The sequence below is a fragment of the Cornus florida genome, unplaced genomic scaffold (genome assembly GCF_030987335.1).
Source record: "Cornus florida cultivar Cherokee Brave unplaced genomic scaffold, ASM3098733v1 CherokeeBrave_3.0.0_Hap2_Chr04, whole genome shotgun sequence".
Lineage (NCBI taxonomy): Eukaryota > Viridiplantae > Streptophyta > Magnoliopsida > Cornales > Cornaceae > Cornus > Cornus florida.
In genome coordinates, this window is record NW_026775574.1 from 99,444,012 (window position 1) to 99,457,727 (window position 13,716).

Below are 13,716 nucleotides of genomic sequence, written 5' to 3' on the forward strand. Positions count from 1 at the left end.
CACTGCATCTTTCTGTCTCTTTAGCTTAATGCACTGCATTGCAGACAAGGTTGGATTGGAGCACCTTATATAGGTAGGATAGATACATTTGGTTAAGTGAACAAAATAAGAACTATGATACTATTCTAGAATTTGTTGGTCAGATGTTGCATTGTATCAGACGGCTCACATCAAGCGCACGTGTGATTAATAGATTCTGTACCCTGTTTAAAAGACAAAATTTCCCCGTGGCTGAGTGCCAATGCAATAGCATTGTAGACTTTTTGTAAAACTTTCCCCACAATGTAGTGTTATCCATCATCGAATTCTTAATAAAAACAGGTCAATTCCAAATATGGAAAAGGAAAACAAGAAAAAAGAAATAAAAAAAAAAATTCCCCCACTGGCTAGTATGATATTTAAGTATTAACAAAAGATTTTATTTCGTTCAGAATTCTTTTCACACGTCACCTAAACCACAATGACATGATATGAATTCAGTACGTCCAAAATGACCATTACATTCCAAGGACTTTTTGGTAACATCATAGTGTGATTGTCTCAGCGCAAAAAATTTCGTTCATTTCACACTGTAATCTTTACCAGTGAACTCATTTAACCTCATTGACAAAAGGTCGGTCAAGTAACGTGCTATTTCCAATTTCTGATACGAGGCAGCATGCTTAAGATTGATTCTCATGCCTCATTGCTCTTAAAATGGGATTTTCATCATCAAATAAGTTGTCTTCATCATCAAGTTCATCCAGATCATTCATTATTGACTGGTTGGTTTTCTTACGAGATTGTCTCCGATGCTTCTTAGTCTCTAACCTTGGTTCAGCTTGCTTGACGCCCATATCTCCCGCCTTATACCTGCAAAGAGAGTTCAGTTCAAGTTTAAAATCAAAAACTAAACCAATAGAAATGAAAAGGAAATGGAGTACACAATAAAGGGAAATGAATAAATACAGGCCTTTACTCAGGGAGATAGATCAAAATTGGAGATTGATAGAACAAGGTATGGGCTTGTGTGACCATGTGAATAGGAAACCGAAAAAATAAATATATAATATAATATAATAAATTCTAATTCTAACATTTAAGAAGGGCTCGAATACTCAACCTCCCCTTTGAGGGGAGAGATCATACCCATTGGTAGAGGGATATATTTGATAGACTTAACCTTTAACATTATCTGCAAAAATAACCAACCTCGTACTCAAACCTAGATTTTCTCATGCTTGAGAGCAAAACGTTTTACCATTGCATTGGCCCCAGTAACATGGGGAACTAGAAACTAAACATAGAACAACGGAAAAAGAAAATAAAGATGCTAGAATTGTGACAACCATTCAAGTACGGCAAAGGACTAAAATATAAGAAGAGACATGAAAATATAGTAGACAAAGATTTACAACTTCTCTGGCATAACTAGATCAGAATGATAAAAACAAAGTTGTGAAAAACTTCTGTAAGCAAATATATTATCTGGAAATGATAAGCTACTTGTAGAATTTAGTTACAATATGTACAACTAAATTCTGGTGTGCTGAATGTGGTTTCGGATGATACAGAAAATTTAGTCAGGAAACCTGCAAAATTTTCCGTGAGAAAGAAGCAACATGATTTTGTTCATTGTTATTAAAATCACAACCCAATCCAAAACTATCAAATGGAGCCGAATCATATGACAAATCGCAAAATGGTAGTATCAAAGTGTCATTACTATAGGATCGTTCAGAATCATAGGGTCACCAGATCATAGTAGTATCACACCATGGAATTTTAGAGAATCGCTCTATGGGATAGTTCATGTAAATAAAAAAATCCGAAGTTTTGTTTGTTTAATTATAGTGCTTCAAATTTTGATATTATAAGTTTAATCAAAAAGTAATCCTTAGGACTTGTATTTTTGAAAGGTAAAAATAACAATGCTAGGATTTGAATCTTGACCTTTTATACACAACATTACAATGTGTAAATGGCACAGTATCAGTGTTCTACCTTCTAAACTACGCTATCAATTTACTTGACAAACTCGTACATGATCCATTTGTTCTTCTATAGGATTTTTGTTCTTTGTTTGTGTAGAATACCTTATCTCTATATATATAGTTTTAATCTCTTTTCCTTCTACAAATAGGACAATTATATGGATGCAATGCACTTGTCTGGTTCAGACCAAAAAAAATCCATGAGTAGGAGAAGTAATCAGAAACAGGAGAAGTGTCCATGCTGTTGAACAACATTGTATATTAGGCTCTGCATAACAAACATATAGTACTTTCAACTTATTTCCTAAAAAATGAATCTCAGTAAGATATTAAGTTATCCTCATCCATACTAAATTCGATTTGAACATACCTTACATCACTTTCTCTTTTGGTTCCAAGTGTCCTCAACTGAAATTCCTCTCTGATTTTGATCTCATCAAACAATTGGAAATAGTATGGATACCTTTCCCAATCCCCTTTCACAACACACCCCGGTTCACCAAGATGCAAGCAATTATTGAAAGAACATTTTGTAGTTTCACTAGCTTCAAGCATTTTTTGGATCTGAGAAAAGGTAAGTGAAGTTATCAGCATAAAATGCAAGTTCAAATGTTGATAAATAAAAAAGTAAAAGAAAATGAACTACAGTAAGCAAAGTTGACAACAGAGACCTCTGGGAAATGTTGTGCAAGAGATTGCTTTGTTACTTTCATCAAACTAGGTTGGTTAAACCCGGGAGTATCAGCAAGATATCCTCCTCCAGATAATGGAAGTAGCGAAACATTTCGAGTCGTATGCTTCCCTCTACCACTTCTCGTTGACACTTCTCCAACACGCTGATCCTCAAACCACTTGTTGCCTAACATCTGAAACAGAATGTTGGTAGAAAAATGTAGTAGGAATAGAATGTTGGAATAATGAAAGAATGCAAAATCAAAATACAATAATATAGATAAAACTCACATGATCAAACCAATTATCCCCTTCTGCAGTACCAACAATAGATTGATTGCTTCTCAAAGCATTGATCAGACTCGACTTACCAACACCACTTGGGCCCACTATCACAGAATTCTGTTCTCTCAAAATGAACTCAAGAGTATCTAGTCCATGTTTGGATTCAACACTGCAGAAAATTGGTTCATAGCCCCACCTACGAAGTCTAGATTTCCATGAAATAAGCGTCTGCATAATCAACGCGTCACAATAAGTCACAATGAATTGAATCTAAATTCAGAACACCTTCAATTACATGTAACCTATTCACACATACACATTTGTAAATCTCACATTCAATTTCAATGAATTCAAATTGATCAATTGTAACATTCTAATCTATCACATTAAGTTATCATATCTTATACAACATTTATAATTTGTAATAACCCTAACTTCACATGCCATAATTTCAATTATGGTTCAACAATCTGTAAAAATATCCTATCTAACCCTAATTCAAATCCCATAAAAAAATTAAGCTCAACAAACAAGAATAAGTTACGAAATAGAAGTTCAATCAATAAGTCATCTAAATTCAAACCTCTTCATCAACAAGTTCGGACTTATTCAATACGAGAGTGATCGGTATCCCTGTGGACTCTGCCTCCACCAAAAACCTTGTAAGCGCGAAGGGCTCCAACTTCGGCTGCTCCATCGAGAACAAAACCAGCAAGTGATCAACATTTGCCACCGGCGGTTCAAGAATCTCTGTCGTTCTCTGAAATACATTCTCGATCATGCCCCTCCGGTCCACCCAATCAATGGACCCAACCACCACCTTGTCACCAACCAAAACCCTCCTCTTTATCTTCTTCAAGACTGCCCTCACCACACACAGCAATTCCACGCCAATTCTCTGCCCTTCTTGGCCAGAAGATTCCGACGAACTCGAATCGCTCGTAGATGATTCTGGAGACACTGATTCGACCACTACGCGCATGAAATTAGCTTGAGCTGAAGCGACCATGCCGATGGCTTGGTTTTGAGAGAGCTGAGTCTCGTCTTCGGGGCAGAGGAATTGGGAAAGAGAAGAGAAGTGCTTGGCGTTGTCTCGTGCCTTAAGTAGGTTCTTGAGCGGTTGTTGGGGCTTTTTCCAGACATTGTTAGGGTTTGGTTGTCGAGCGGCGACGGCGACGGCGACGGCGACGGAGAAGAGGCGGAAGGGGGAGGCACGGCGGAGGGAGGTGTTGTAGAGAGGGAGCAACGGCGTCGCTCGGTGGAGAAACATGGAAATTGAAGAGATTGGCATGTGATTTTGTGGTATTCGCGGGTTTTTTGTTTGGAGAGGGGAAATTGAGAGGGAGAGAGAGAAGAATCCTGTTTATTTTAGTTTTTAGTAAGCGAAGGAGAGAGTGTTTGTAAGTAATGTGAATTTGTTTTGTATACATGTTACTCCGTATTTCGTACTCCCGAGCCAATTTGAATGGGGGTCGTTTGGTTAGCGTAAAATAGATAGAAAGAAAAAGAAACGGGAAAAAATTTTAATTTTTAAAAGTTTGGTTACGTGAAAAGGAAAAAATTTTGAGAAAGTGAAATTCCTGCATCGATAAATTTTTTTAAAATATTTTTTCCCAAAATATACAAGAAAGTTAACTTTCTCGTACAAAAAGTGTTATTTTAGTTCCAAAATTCCTATTATGCCCAGTTGTTTCTCCATTTTTTTTCACATAACAAATATAATAGTTATTAAATTCAGACTTAGAAAATATTCCAACAATTATTATATATTGGGACACATAATTTTATTATATGAAGTACATCGTTACCTAAAATTTTTGGAAATAAATTAAGAGTTAAAGGGTGGAATATTAAATAATATAATTTTTAATTTTTATCAATATCTCAATAGAAATATGAGAAGAGATTAATTTGAGTCATCATATTATTTTTATGACATAACAATTTTACATGGATGGAAATCAATATAATATTTATTTTTTACTATTTACACAGCTTTGACTAAATAACGTTTTATAGTGTATAATTTTTGCACAGAAAAATTTACATAGAAGTAGTTCATATTCATAAAAAATATGAAAGGGGACTGATAAATTATGCATAAACCATAAAATTATTATGCATGAATTATAAAATATGTTACTTTTGCATGACAATTTTTATTCTAGAGTTGCCATTTAATGTTTCTTCGAGGGGGTTTAAAAAAAGATATATTTAATAATTCAATAAAATATGAGTATGTTATCGTAAATGAACTATATTCTACATATAAATATAAATAATTATTATTGAAAACACAAAATAAAAAAAAACTGGCAACTAAAATGCAGTCGTCCTTAGTTTTTCTAATTTAAATATGAATATAAATAATAATAATAATTAATAATCCATTATTTTATGATAAAACATGAGTATGTTATGATAAGTGAATTATATTCTACATATAAATATAAATAATTATTATTGAAAACAGAAAATAAAAAGAATATGACAACTAAAATGTAGTCCTCCTTACTTTGTCTAATTTAAATATGAACATAAATAATAATAATTATTATTATTAATCCATTATTTTACTATTTAATTGCTAAAAATTAATATAAATAATTGGGTATAAAGATGATTCATCCAATACAAAATTAATTTATTTTTTAATATTTTAAATCATGATGGTAGTTTTGGTAAGTAAATTATTTTCTTTTCCTTTTCATGCCATCCAAACTAATAAAATAATATTTTTCTTAACTTTCTTGAAATTTTTTCTTGCTAACCAAATGCATGCAGGAAACTTGATTTTCCTTTTTTTTCACTTCACTTTCTTTCACTTTTACTTTCCATCATAAATTTTCGTCTAACCAAACGGACCCTCAAAAAAAAATAATAATAATAATAATAATAAATAAATAAATAAATAAATCCATCCCTTAATTTTGTTTTACGAAAATCCAATGTTAAGTAGCTATGAGTTTGTTTGGTTAGTGTGAAGTAGGTAGGAAGCAAAAGAAAAGAATTTTTTTTTAGTTTTTTAGATTTTGGTTACCTAAAAAGAGAAAATTTTGGAGAAAGTAGATTCTCGTATCAAATAATTTTCCTAAAATATTTTCCTGCAAAAAAAAAAAGAAACTCTACTTTTTCGCTCAAAACTGTAATTTTATTTCTAAATTTTCTATTATGTCCCAATTGAATTGTTTTTCCAATTTTTTTAACTAGGTTATCAAGTTATGCTACATTTATTTACCGGGACACATATCTGGGACACATATTTAGATTCATCATATCTAATACTCTTGTTACTTAAAAAATTTTGAAAATAAATTATGAATTGAATAGTAGAATTATATTACTTTTAATAAATTAGAGTCATCATATTATGCAGGTAAAGTGCAAAAAACCCCTTCAACTATTGGCCATTCAGCAAAAACCCCTCTGATTTAATAATTTGACAAATAACCCTCCTGAGCTAACATGTTTGTTGCAATTAACCCCAGTCCGGTGATTAGCCGGTTGAATTTGACAGTGAAGAAGCACGTGACGTGACGGTCACATGACAACTCAAATTTTTTTAAATGACCATACAACCTTTTATGAAGTTAAAAGACCACAATGCCCCCTCACCCTTACTATAAAACGACTTATTTTTTGTCTCTAACTACTGGCGTGACGTGGCAAACCAACCCTACCCTCCTCCTCTTTCCTCATTCACGCCATAGCTGAGCAAAGACCAAGTATCTCTGCAACATTTTTTTTTTTTTTTGTGGGTAAAATCCTTGCAATGACTACCTGGCGGACTCCAATGACCACAAATATCACAACTCATGTTTTCTCAACAATCCAATCACATATGTCTCTGCAAACCCAGAAGGTGAAAGTACTGCAGCCACGGGGATGGCGATGCGATCGGCCGGCAACAAGGAACCGTCGGCTATGGGATTCACTGTCTGCGAGGGATTTTTGTTCGCCCCGAGTCAAACACAGGCACCATGTCACACCCAGTTGAGAAGAAATGAATGCCCCTGTTCTATACTATAATACTACTTTGGCTCTGACGATTCAAATTTCTCAAATTGGTGATGATGAAATCGATTGATAAATCACTAACCCGTCGGATCTTCATCGTTGGAGCTTTCTCTCACCGTCGCCATAACATCTGCCGGTCATCGCTCTCGTCGAAACTTCCGGCTGACTTTTTCCGTCGCCACTTTGGTCTCTCGGTCCTCACTGGCATTGTAAAAAAGGCACCCAAATTTTTTACCGAAAATTTGTTTGGTCAATGGAGTCTTGAGGTTAGGGTATATTAATCAATTACCTCATAACTCTCTCCTGATATGAAGAGATCATGGGTTTTGAACTGTCAAAATATTTTCAACCAATTCACCATAAAATTGTAGGCAGCCTCAGCTATATATATATATATATATAAAAGTTGAATATATAAAATTAAGAAATAAGAAAAATAAAATGATTGCAATTTGTGATTTAAATATGATTAATTATTGAATTACCCACAAACCCATCATCCAATTTGGTGAGAGCAGAGGATGTATTAGTCAGTTCGTGTAGGGGAACCCAATTCCAATATGAGATTCCACAAATAGAAAATTGGAGTCTGCAATGTGCTGTGAAGAAGATGAACAGTTAAGATGTATATATATAAATATATGTGTATACAGAATGGCCTAAGGGAGTAACCAAACGACTTAGTTTTAGATGCATGTGAAGAAGGAAGAGAGAGTGTTTAAATTTTATGAAACAAGGTGGTTTTATATAGGGGTAAAATTATCTCTTACTATTTCTATTATAACTAATTAGTGGGAGATGTCACATAAGGGGTTAATTGCACCAAATTCAATAGTTCAAGGAGGCAAATTGTAGTTCGGGGGATTAATTGTACATGGCCAATAATTGAAGGGGTTTTTTGCACTTTACCCTATTATCTACATGCCATCTCCACTTGAATCATATGTGATTTTTTATAAAAAAAAGTTGCATGGTTCATAGTCATAAAATATGAAAGTGGGACTAGTAAATTATGCATGAACCAAAAATTATTATGCATTAATTATAAAATATGTTTGCATGACCATTTTTATCCTCGAGGATTGTCATTTAGCGTTTTTTCGTGGGGCTTGCAAAAAAGATATATTTAATATATTTATTATTTCAATAAAAATATGAGTATGTTATGATAAATGAACTACATCCTACATATGAATATAAATAATTATTATTTAGAACACAAAATATTTGATTACTAAAATCCAGCCCCTTTAGTTTGTCCTAATTTAATTTAAATATGAATATAAATAATAATTATTAATAATCCATCATTTTACAATTTATTTGTTAAAAATTAATATAAATAATTAGGTATAAAAATAATTCATCTAACACAAAATTAATTTATTTTTAAGTATTTGAAATCATGAGGGTAATTATGGTAAGTAAATCATTTTCTTTTCTCTTTCATACTATCCAAACTAACAAAATAATATTTTCCCACAACTTTCATCAAAAATTTTCCTGCTAACCAAATGCATATTGAAAACTTAATTTCTTTTCTTTCACTTTCCTTTCTTTCACTTTTACTTTCTATCATACATTTCTGTCTAACCAAACGGATTCTAAGTGATATCCCCTCTATTTTTCAAAATGAAATGTAAAGATTCGAGTTCCAGTTAAGACAAATTGGCATGTGAATTTATTGTCAATAAATAATAATAATTCTAATTCGTTTCATTAAGAAAAATGTTTAATTTTTTCAAGCTCATTACGTGTTGTTTGTTTTGGGGTAATTTTAGAAAATAAATTTTTAAAAAAAAGTCATTCATGTACAAAAAAAATTACAAGTAGAAACGAAAATTTAAAAGTGAATGAAATTCTTAATTTTGCAGTTAGAAATTTAAGAAATAAAAATAATAAATGTTATTTATAATCTATATATTTAACTAATTGGGATAATTGGAGGCAGGATTTGACTCTCCTCTCCAAATTATGCCCATAATCTAATTAAGCGCACACATAAATTAAAGTCCAATAGGATGGGCCTAGCGAGCCATGGCCTGGCATGAGACACCATTTTCACATTGAGAGCCGGTTCGCTTTAATGGACTCAATTTTAGGACCTCGGATTAGCCCAAAATACTCCCCCAACTAAAAGAAGGGAGAGCTCGAAAGGTTCTTGGGCTCCGGGCCTAAATTTTCAGCCCATCATAGCCGTTTGCACTCCTAATAAGAGTAGTTGATAAGAGTAATGTAGTTGATAAGAGTAGTGATTTAGGACCGAAGTAGTTATTGAATTCAAGTCATGGCTGGGTTACCACCAAACTCACATAAATTGAATTTTAGCATTCTCGTAATAGACTTGCTCTTTTAAAATTGTCTTTACTTGTGTACATGCATTTTTTAAAGTAAAAGGCTATCATGAGAAAACTTTCACGTAAATTCGCACTCTTCAAACAGCTTATAATCCAAGCTCACAATGAACACTCTAATCAAGTAATCAGCTCATGTCATGTTGAATACTAGGAGGAAATTTACGAGTGTAAATGTGAAAATGGTAAAAACATATTCATGTGACTGATTCTACAAATTGAGAGAATGATATATTTACTGTAATGGCAGACTTATTTTGATCCAATTCACATCCAATATCTAGCCAATGACGATGGTCCTTTAGAACACACACTGGTTAGAAATGAGTTGACAATTAGAATTGCATTGGATAAGATGATTGCGAATGAGTCATCTTGAATCTATCTTATCCCTTTAATCAGATTTTTGTCACTCTTAGTATTACCTCCGTCCTTTCCAATATTAGATATCAATTTCAAAAACTTTGATCTCACAATTTTTGTTAGTCAAAGTTTATGAGGTGGACATCTAATATAATACACGGATAGTATATAAGTATATAAAGAAATATGATTAAAAATGAGTTTATGAGGTGGACATCTAATATAATACACCGGTAGTATATAAGTATATAAAGAAATATGATTAAAAATAATCTCAAATGACTCAAAAATAAAAGGTGATAATGAATCAAGGACAACTAATATGGGAGAGAGGGAGCAAATGGTTTTTAACTGAGCAATCTGTTCATATTCATCATTTTTTAATTGATATGAATGAATAATATTAATATGAGTTGAATATATATATATATATATATATATATATATATATATGTATTACTCTATTTATTTATTTATTTCCATCGGCAAAAACCACACACTTCACTCAACATTATTATTATTATTATTGTTATTATTTTTTATTTTTTATTTATTTTTTATTTTAGTCTAAAATCATCACCATTCATTTTGAAAAATAAAAAAGATACTATTAAATCACAAGGTCTTAATACGAGTTGAGTATAAATATTCATATTGAACCCATACTTATAAATCAAAAAATAAATGAATTAAATATGGGGGTAAGGTATCTTAGGGTGATATGATATAAATTGTCTCCTAATCCAATATTATACTACTATTGTAAAATAAGTCAATTAAAATTAAAATGTGAGACTAATAGGGTTGGGTAGGTGGGTCATGACCGATCAAAATTGTTCTCTCTCTCTCCCCCTAAATTTTTTCTTTGTGGATAACCTATTAACAAAGTTGCCGGCCTCATCTTCCAAGTCAAGATGAACAGATGCGACCTCCCCAAGTCAAAACTGTGTGGGATGGTACATTAGGACCAAAAGTCTGCCTATATATATATACTTGTGAGTGTGTATATATACACACATATAATGGATGAATCCACCGCCACCTCGGCATTCACGCGTGTTGTGTGTGTGACACACACATATAATAATGATTGTATCATAACTCAAGTAAAGCGGAACGAATTTGGGAGTAAAAGTGTGAAAAAAAAAAAAAAAACTGACATTTTTTTTTTTTTTTTTTTTTTTTTTTTCCACAAACCGCTGACACAATAATACTCTTAAGTCTTGAACTTTTCATATTTTACTAAAAAAGATAGGTTTGGATGGAAAAAATATTACTTTCTTAAATCATTTTTGTAATTATATATATATATATAAACATAAACATAATTAATGATGATTATTTGGTCATTACTCAATTTGCAGCCAATCAAAATGGATTGATGGAATATTTAGGAAGGTTCGAAGTCACAAACTGATCATCAATCAATTTTTTTTTTTTTTTTTGGTATATATTTAAATAAAAGGTTTAGAGTATGTTTTCTTTTCTTTTTTGTGGAGATAAGACAAAAATCATCCAAAAATATGGCAACCATTTCCATTTCATTTGAAAATTTTGATATAAAAACCGATTTAGCTTGTATAGTATTAAATTTTGATCCGTTATCGATGCACGATATGTCACATAACAATCACTCTATTGGTCTTTAATTTAAACAATATAATATAATACAATGATTTAGATGTTGTATTATTTTGATCCGTTTTCCATGTAAGATATGTTACATAATAATAATCCCTCTTTGATTAGTAGCCATTAATTTAAACAATATAATATAATACGATTATTTAGATGTTAAATTTAGTTTATGATCTTACATCTACTTAATATGTAGAAGATACACACACCAATTGAGGGAAAATGTCCACTCATATGGACTATGACTACTTGGATCCAGCACCATTCCACATGCTTTGCTCTTCCATCTATATCTGTCTCTTCTTTTCATATTTTATCCGAATGCCCAAATAGGAGTTCTTATCCATACACAAAAAGTGTGGTACGCAATTCAACGTGAAATGTGGCCAATAATTTTGGATACTATCCTTGAGAAATTATTAGATGATTTAGATTTATTGAACACGTATTCAAGTTTATTGGACATGTGACGGTTAACAGATTAATAAAATTAAATTTTTTCTTATAATATATTAATACAATTGTGTGGAGTCATTTTCTCAGTCCGAAGAGTCTGCATTAAATTGGTTACTAAGTGTTTATAAACCTAGACTACTTAATAATTTTACCACAATGGTCACAATTTCTTTAGATGAGTTCTTAACTTCTTACTATTTTGTTTCCTCTTTTTTTATTATCATTGATTTTTTTCAATTAACAAGTCACGTGTTCTAATACAAATTTGTTCCTCTTGTGACTCAAATCTCTAACATACTTGCTAAGAATAAAAAGTTATACCACATGCATCAATGATCGGATAGAGAGTTCAAAAGTCGACACATACTTACATTTACATGATATCATATTTGATACAAATGAAACAAAAGGAAATTCGTGAGTGGTATTGTTTAGAATAATGATCATCCAAATGAATCCACTTGACAATTTAGAAGTCTTTGCTATGGTTCTTTATTTAAAAATTAACTCCATATGAAAATTTTATTATAAATTATAGTTGCATAACACTATTTTTATTTTTATTTTTTTGTTTTGGTCCTCAAGAAAAAAGGTATCAACACAACTTATTCTATCTAACAATAAAAAAAATAAGAGATAAAAAGATGATCACCAAATGTAGTTTATTGCCTAATGGTAGACATTTAGGTATAGGTAGATTTTTATGTGCCAACTTTCTGTTCAACCAACATAAATTTCTAATGATTTTTAGCCTAGTACGCATGTCACGTTTAAAAATCACACATATTTCATATAATACTCTAATGTAGTCCTTTTATAAAATTATACGGTTGGATTACATATCCTTTGATAACAATAAATAGTGCACGGTTGAAAAAATTATTTCTTCATTTCATATATTATATATTATATATTTTAGTCATTAAAAATGACAAAAAGTATTAAGGTGCCAATAGTTGTGGCCTTTGTGCAACTTTAATTTCGGTCCATAATTGCAATGTATGTGTACGAGTGACACATTAATGTCACAAGTGCAAATCAAATCATACTAGTATATGATTGTGAGCATTTTGCAATGTTTTTCTTGGGTTTCATTTTTCACGCATCATAAGCCGACAAGATCTACAACGTGGGTTTAAATAGACAACTGTGACAATAAATATTCCCCCTAATATGTTATATATATATATATATAATATAGTTGATGCGTATATAGTATTGCTGAGTAAATGTAGTCCAACCAAGGTGCAAATATAAAATTCAACCTTTATTAAATTTTTTAATTTATCTTTTGGCAAAGGTTATGTTTTGTAGGTAAAAGTTACCATGACTGAATTCATAGAAGGATGTGATAGATACTTTTGTTTTTTTTTTTTTTTTTCCTTCTCTCACCCATTGTTTGCAGTAACAGTGTAATGAATTCAGACAAAAATCGATATTATGTAACAGTAACAATTATTGTAATCGTGAATTTTTTTTAAACACGCACATATTGACTAAAATGTACAAATATGTGACTTTTTACAATATAATTCGATAAAGTTGAATTTTTAATGAAATTTGGTGAATTTTAATGAATAATTCGACAAGACTCAAAACTTATGCTCTGTGTACAAACTACAAAGCCATAGGCCCGTAACACACGGTAATACAACCCACTTTCTTCAAATCAAGGGTAGACTCCAAAAGACAATCATTGTTTTTTGTTGAAATTCACTGTCTAATGTACTCAGCTTTATAACTACATTGAAACTTCCAATTTTTTTTTATTTTTTTTTTATTTGGGTCTTTTTAATCCTGCAAAGAGACTGCAAGTCTGCGAAGTACAAACATGAAAAAGACAATATGGCCTGTACGGGAAAAAATGTCAATGAGCATAACGCGGGTAATAAATCCGTACCCGCCGGTACTATTGTGAATGGTAAAATTCACAGGTATACGGATGAATATCAGTATCG

At 31.6% G+C, this 13,716-nt stretch overlaps 1 protein-coding gene across 1 annotated transcript; it reads right to left on the reverse strand.

The window, feature by feature from the left end:
- Window positions 1–397: 397 nt before the first annotated feature.
- Window positions 398–4,347, reverse strand: LOC132304156 (small ribosomal subunit biogenesis GTPase RsgA 1, mitochondrial). The gene is made up of 5 exons (XM_059801716.1): window positions 3,514–4,347; window positions 2,937–3,158; window positions 2,645–2,839; window positions 2,344–2,537; window positions 398–852 (listed from the first exon to the last, which is right to left on the reverse strand). Exons 1-5 carry the CDS (start codon window positions 4,219–4,221, stop codon window positions 663–665), a joined length of 1,509 nt encoding a protein of 502 aa, XP_059657699.1. The 5' UTR covers window positions 4,222–4,347; the 3' UTR covers window positions 398–662.
- Window positions 4,348–13,716: the final 9,369 nt, after the last annotated feature.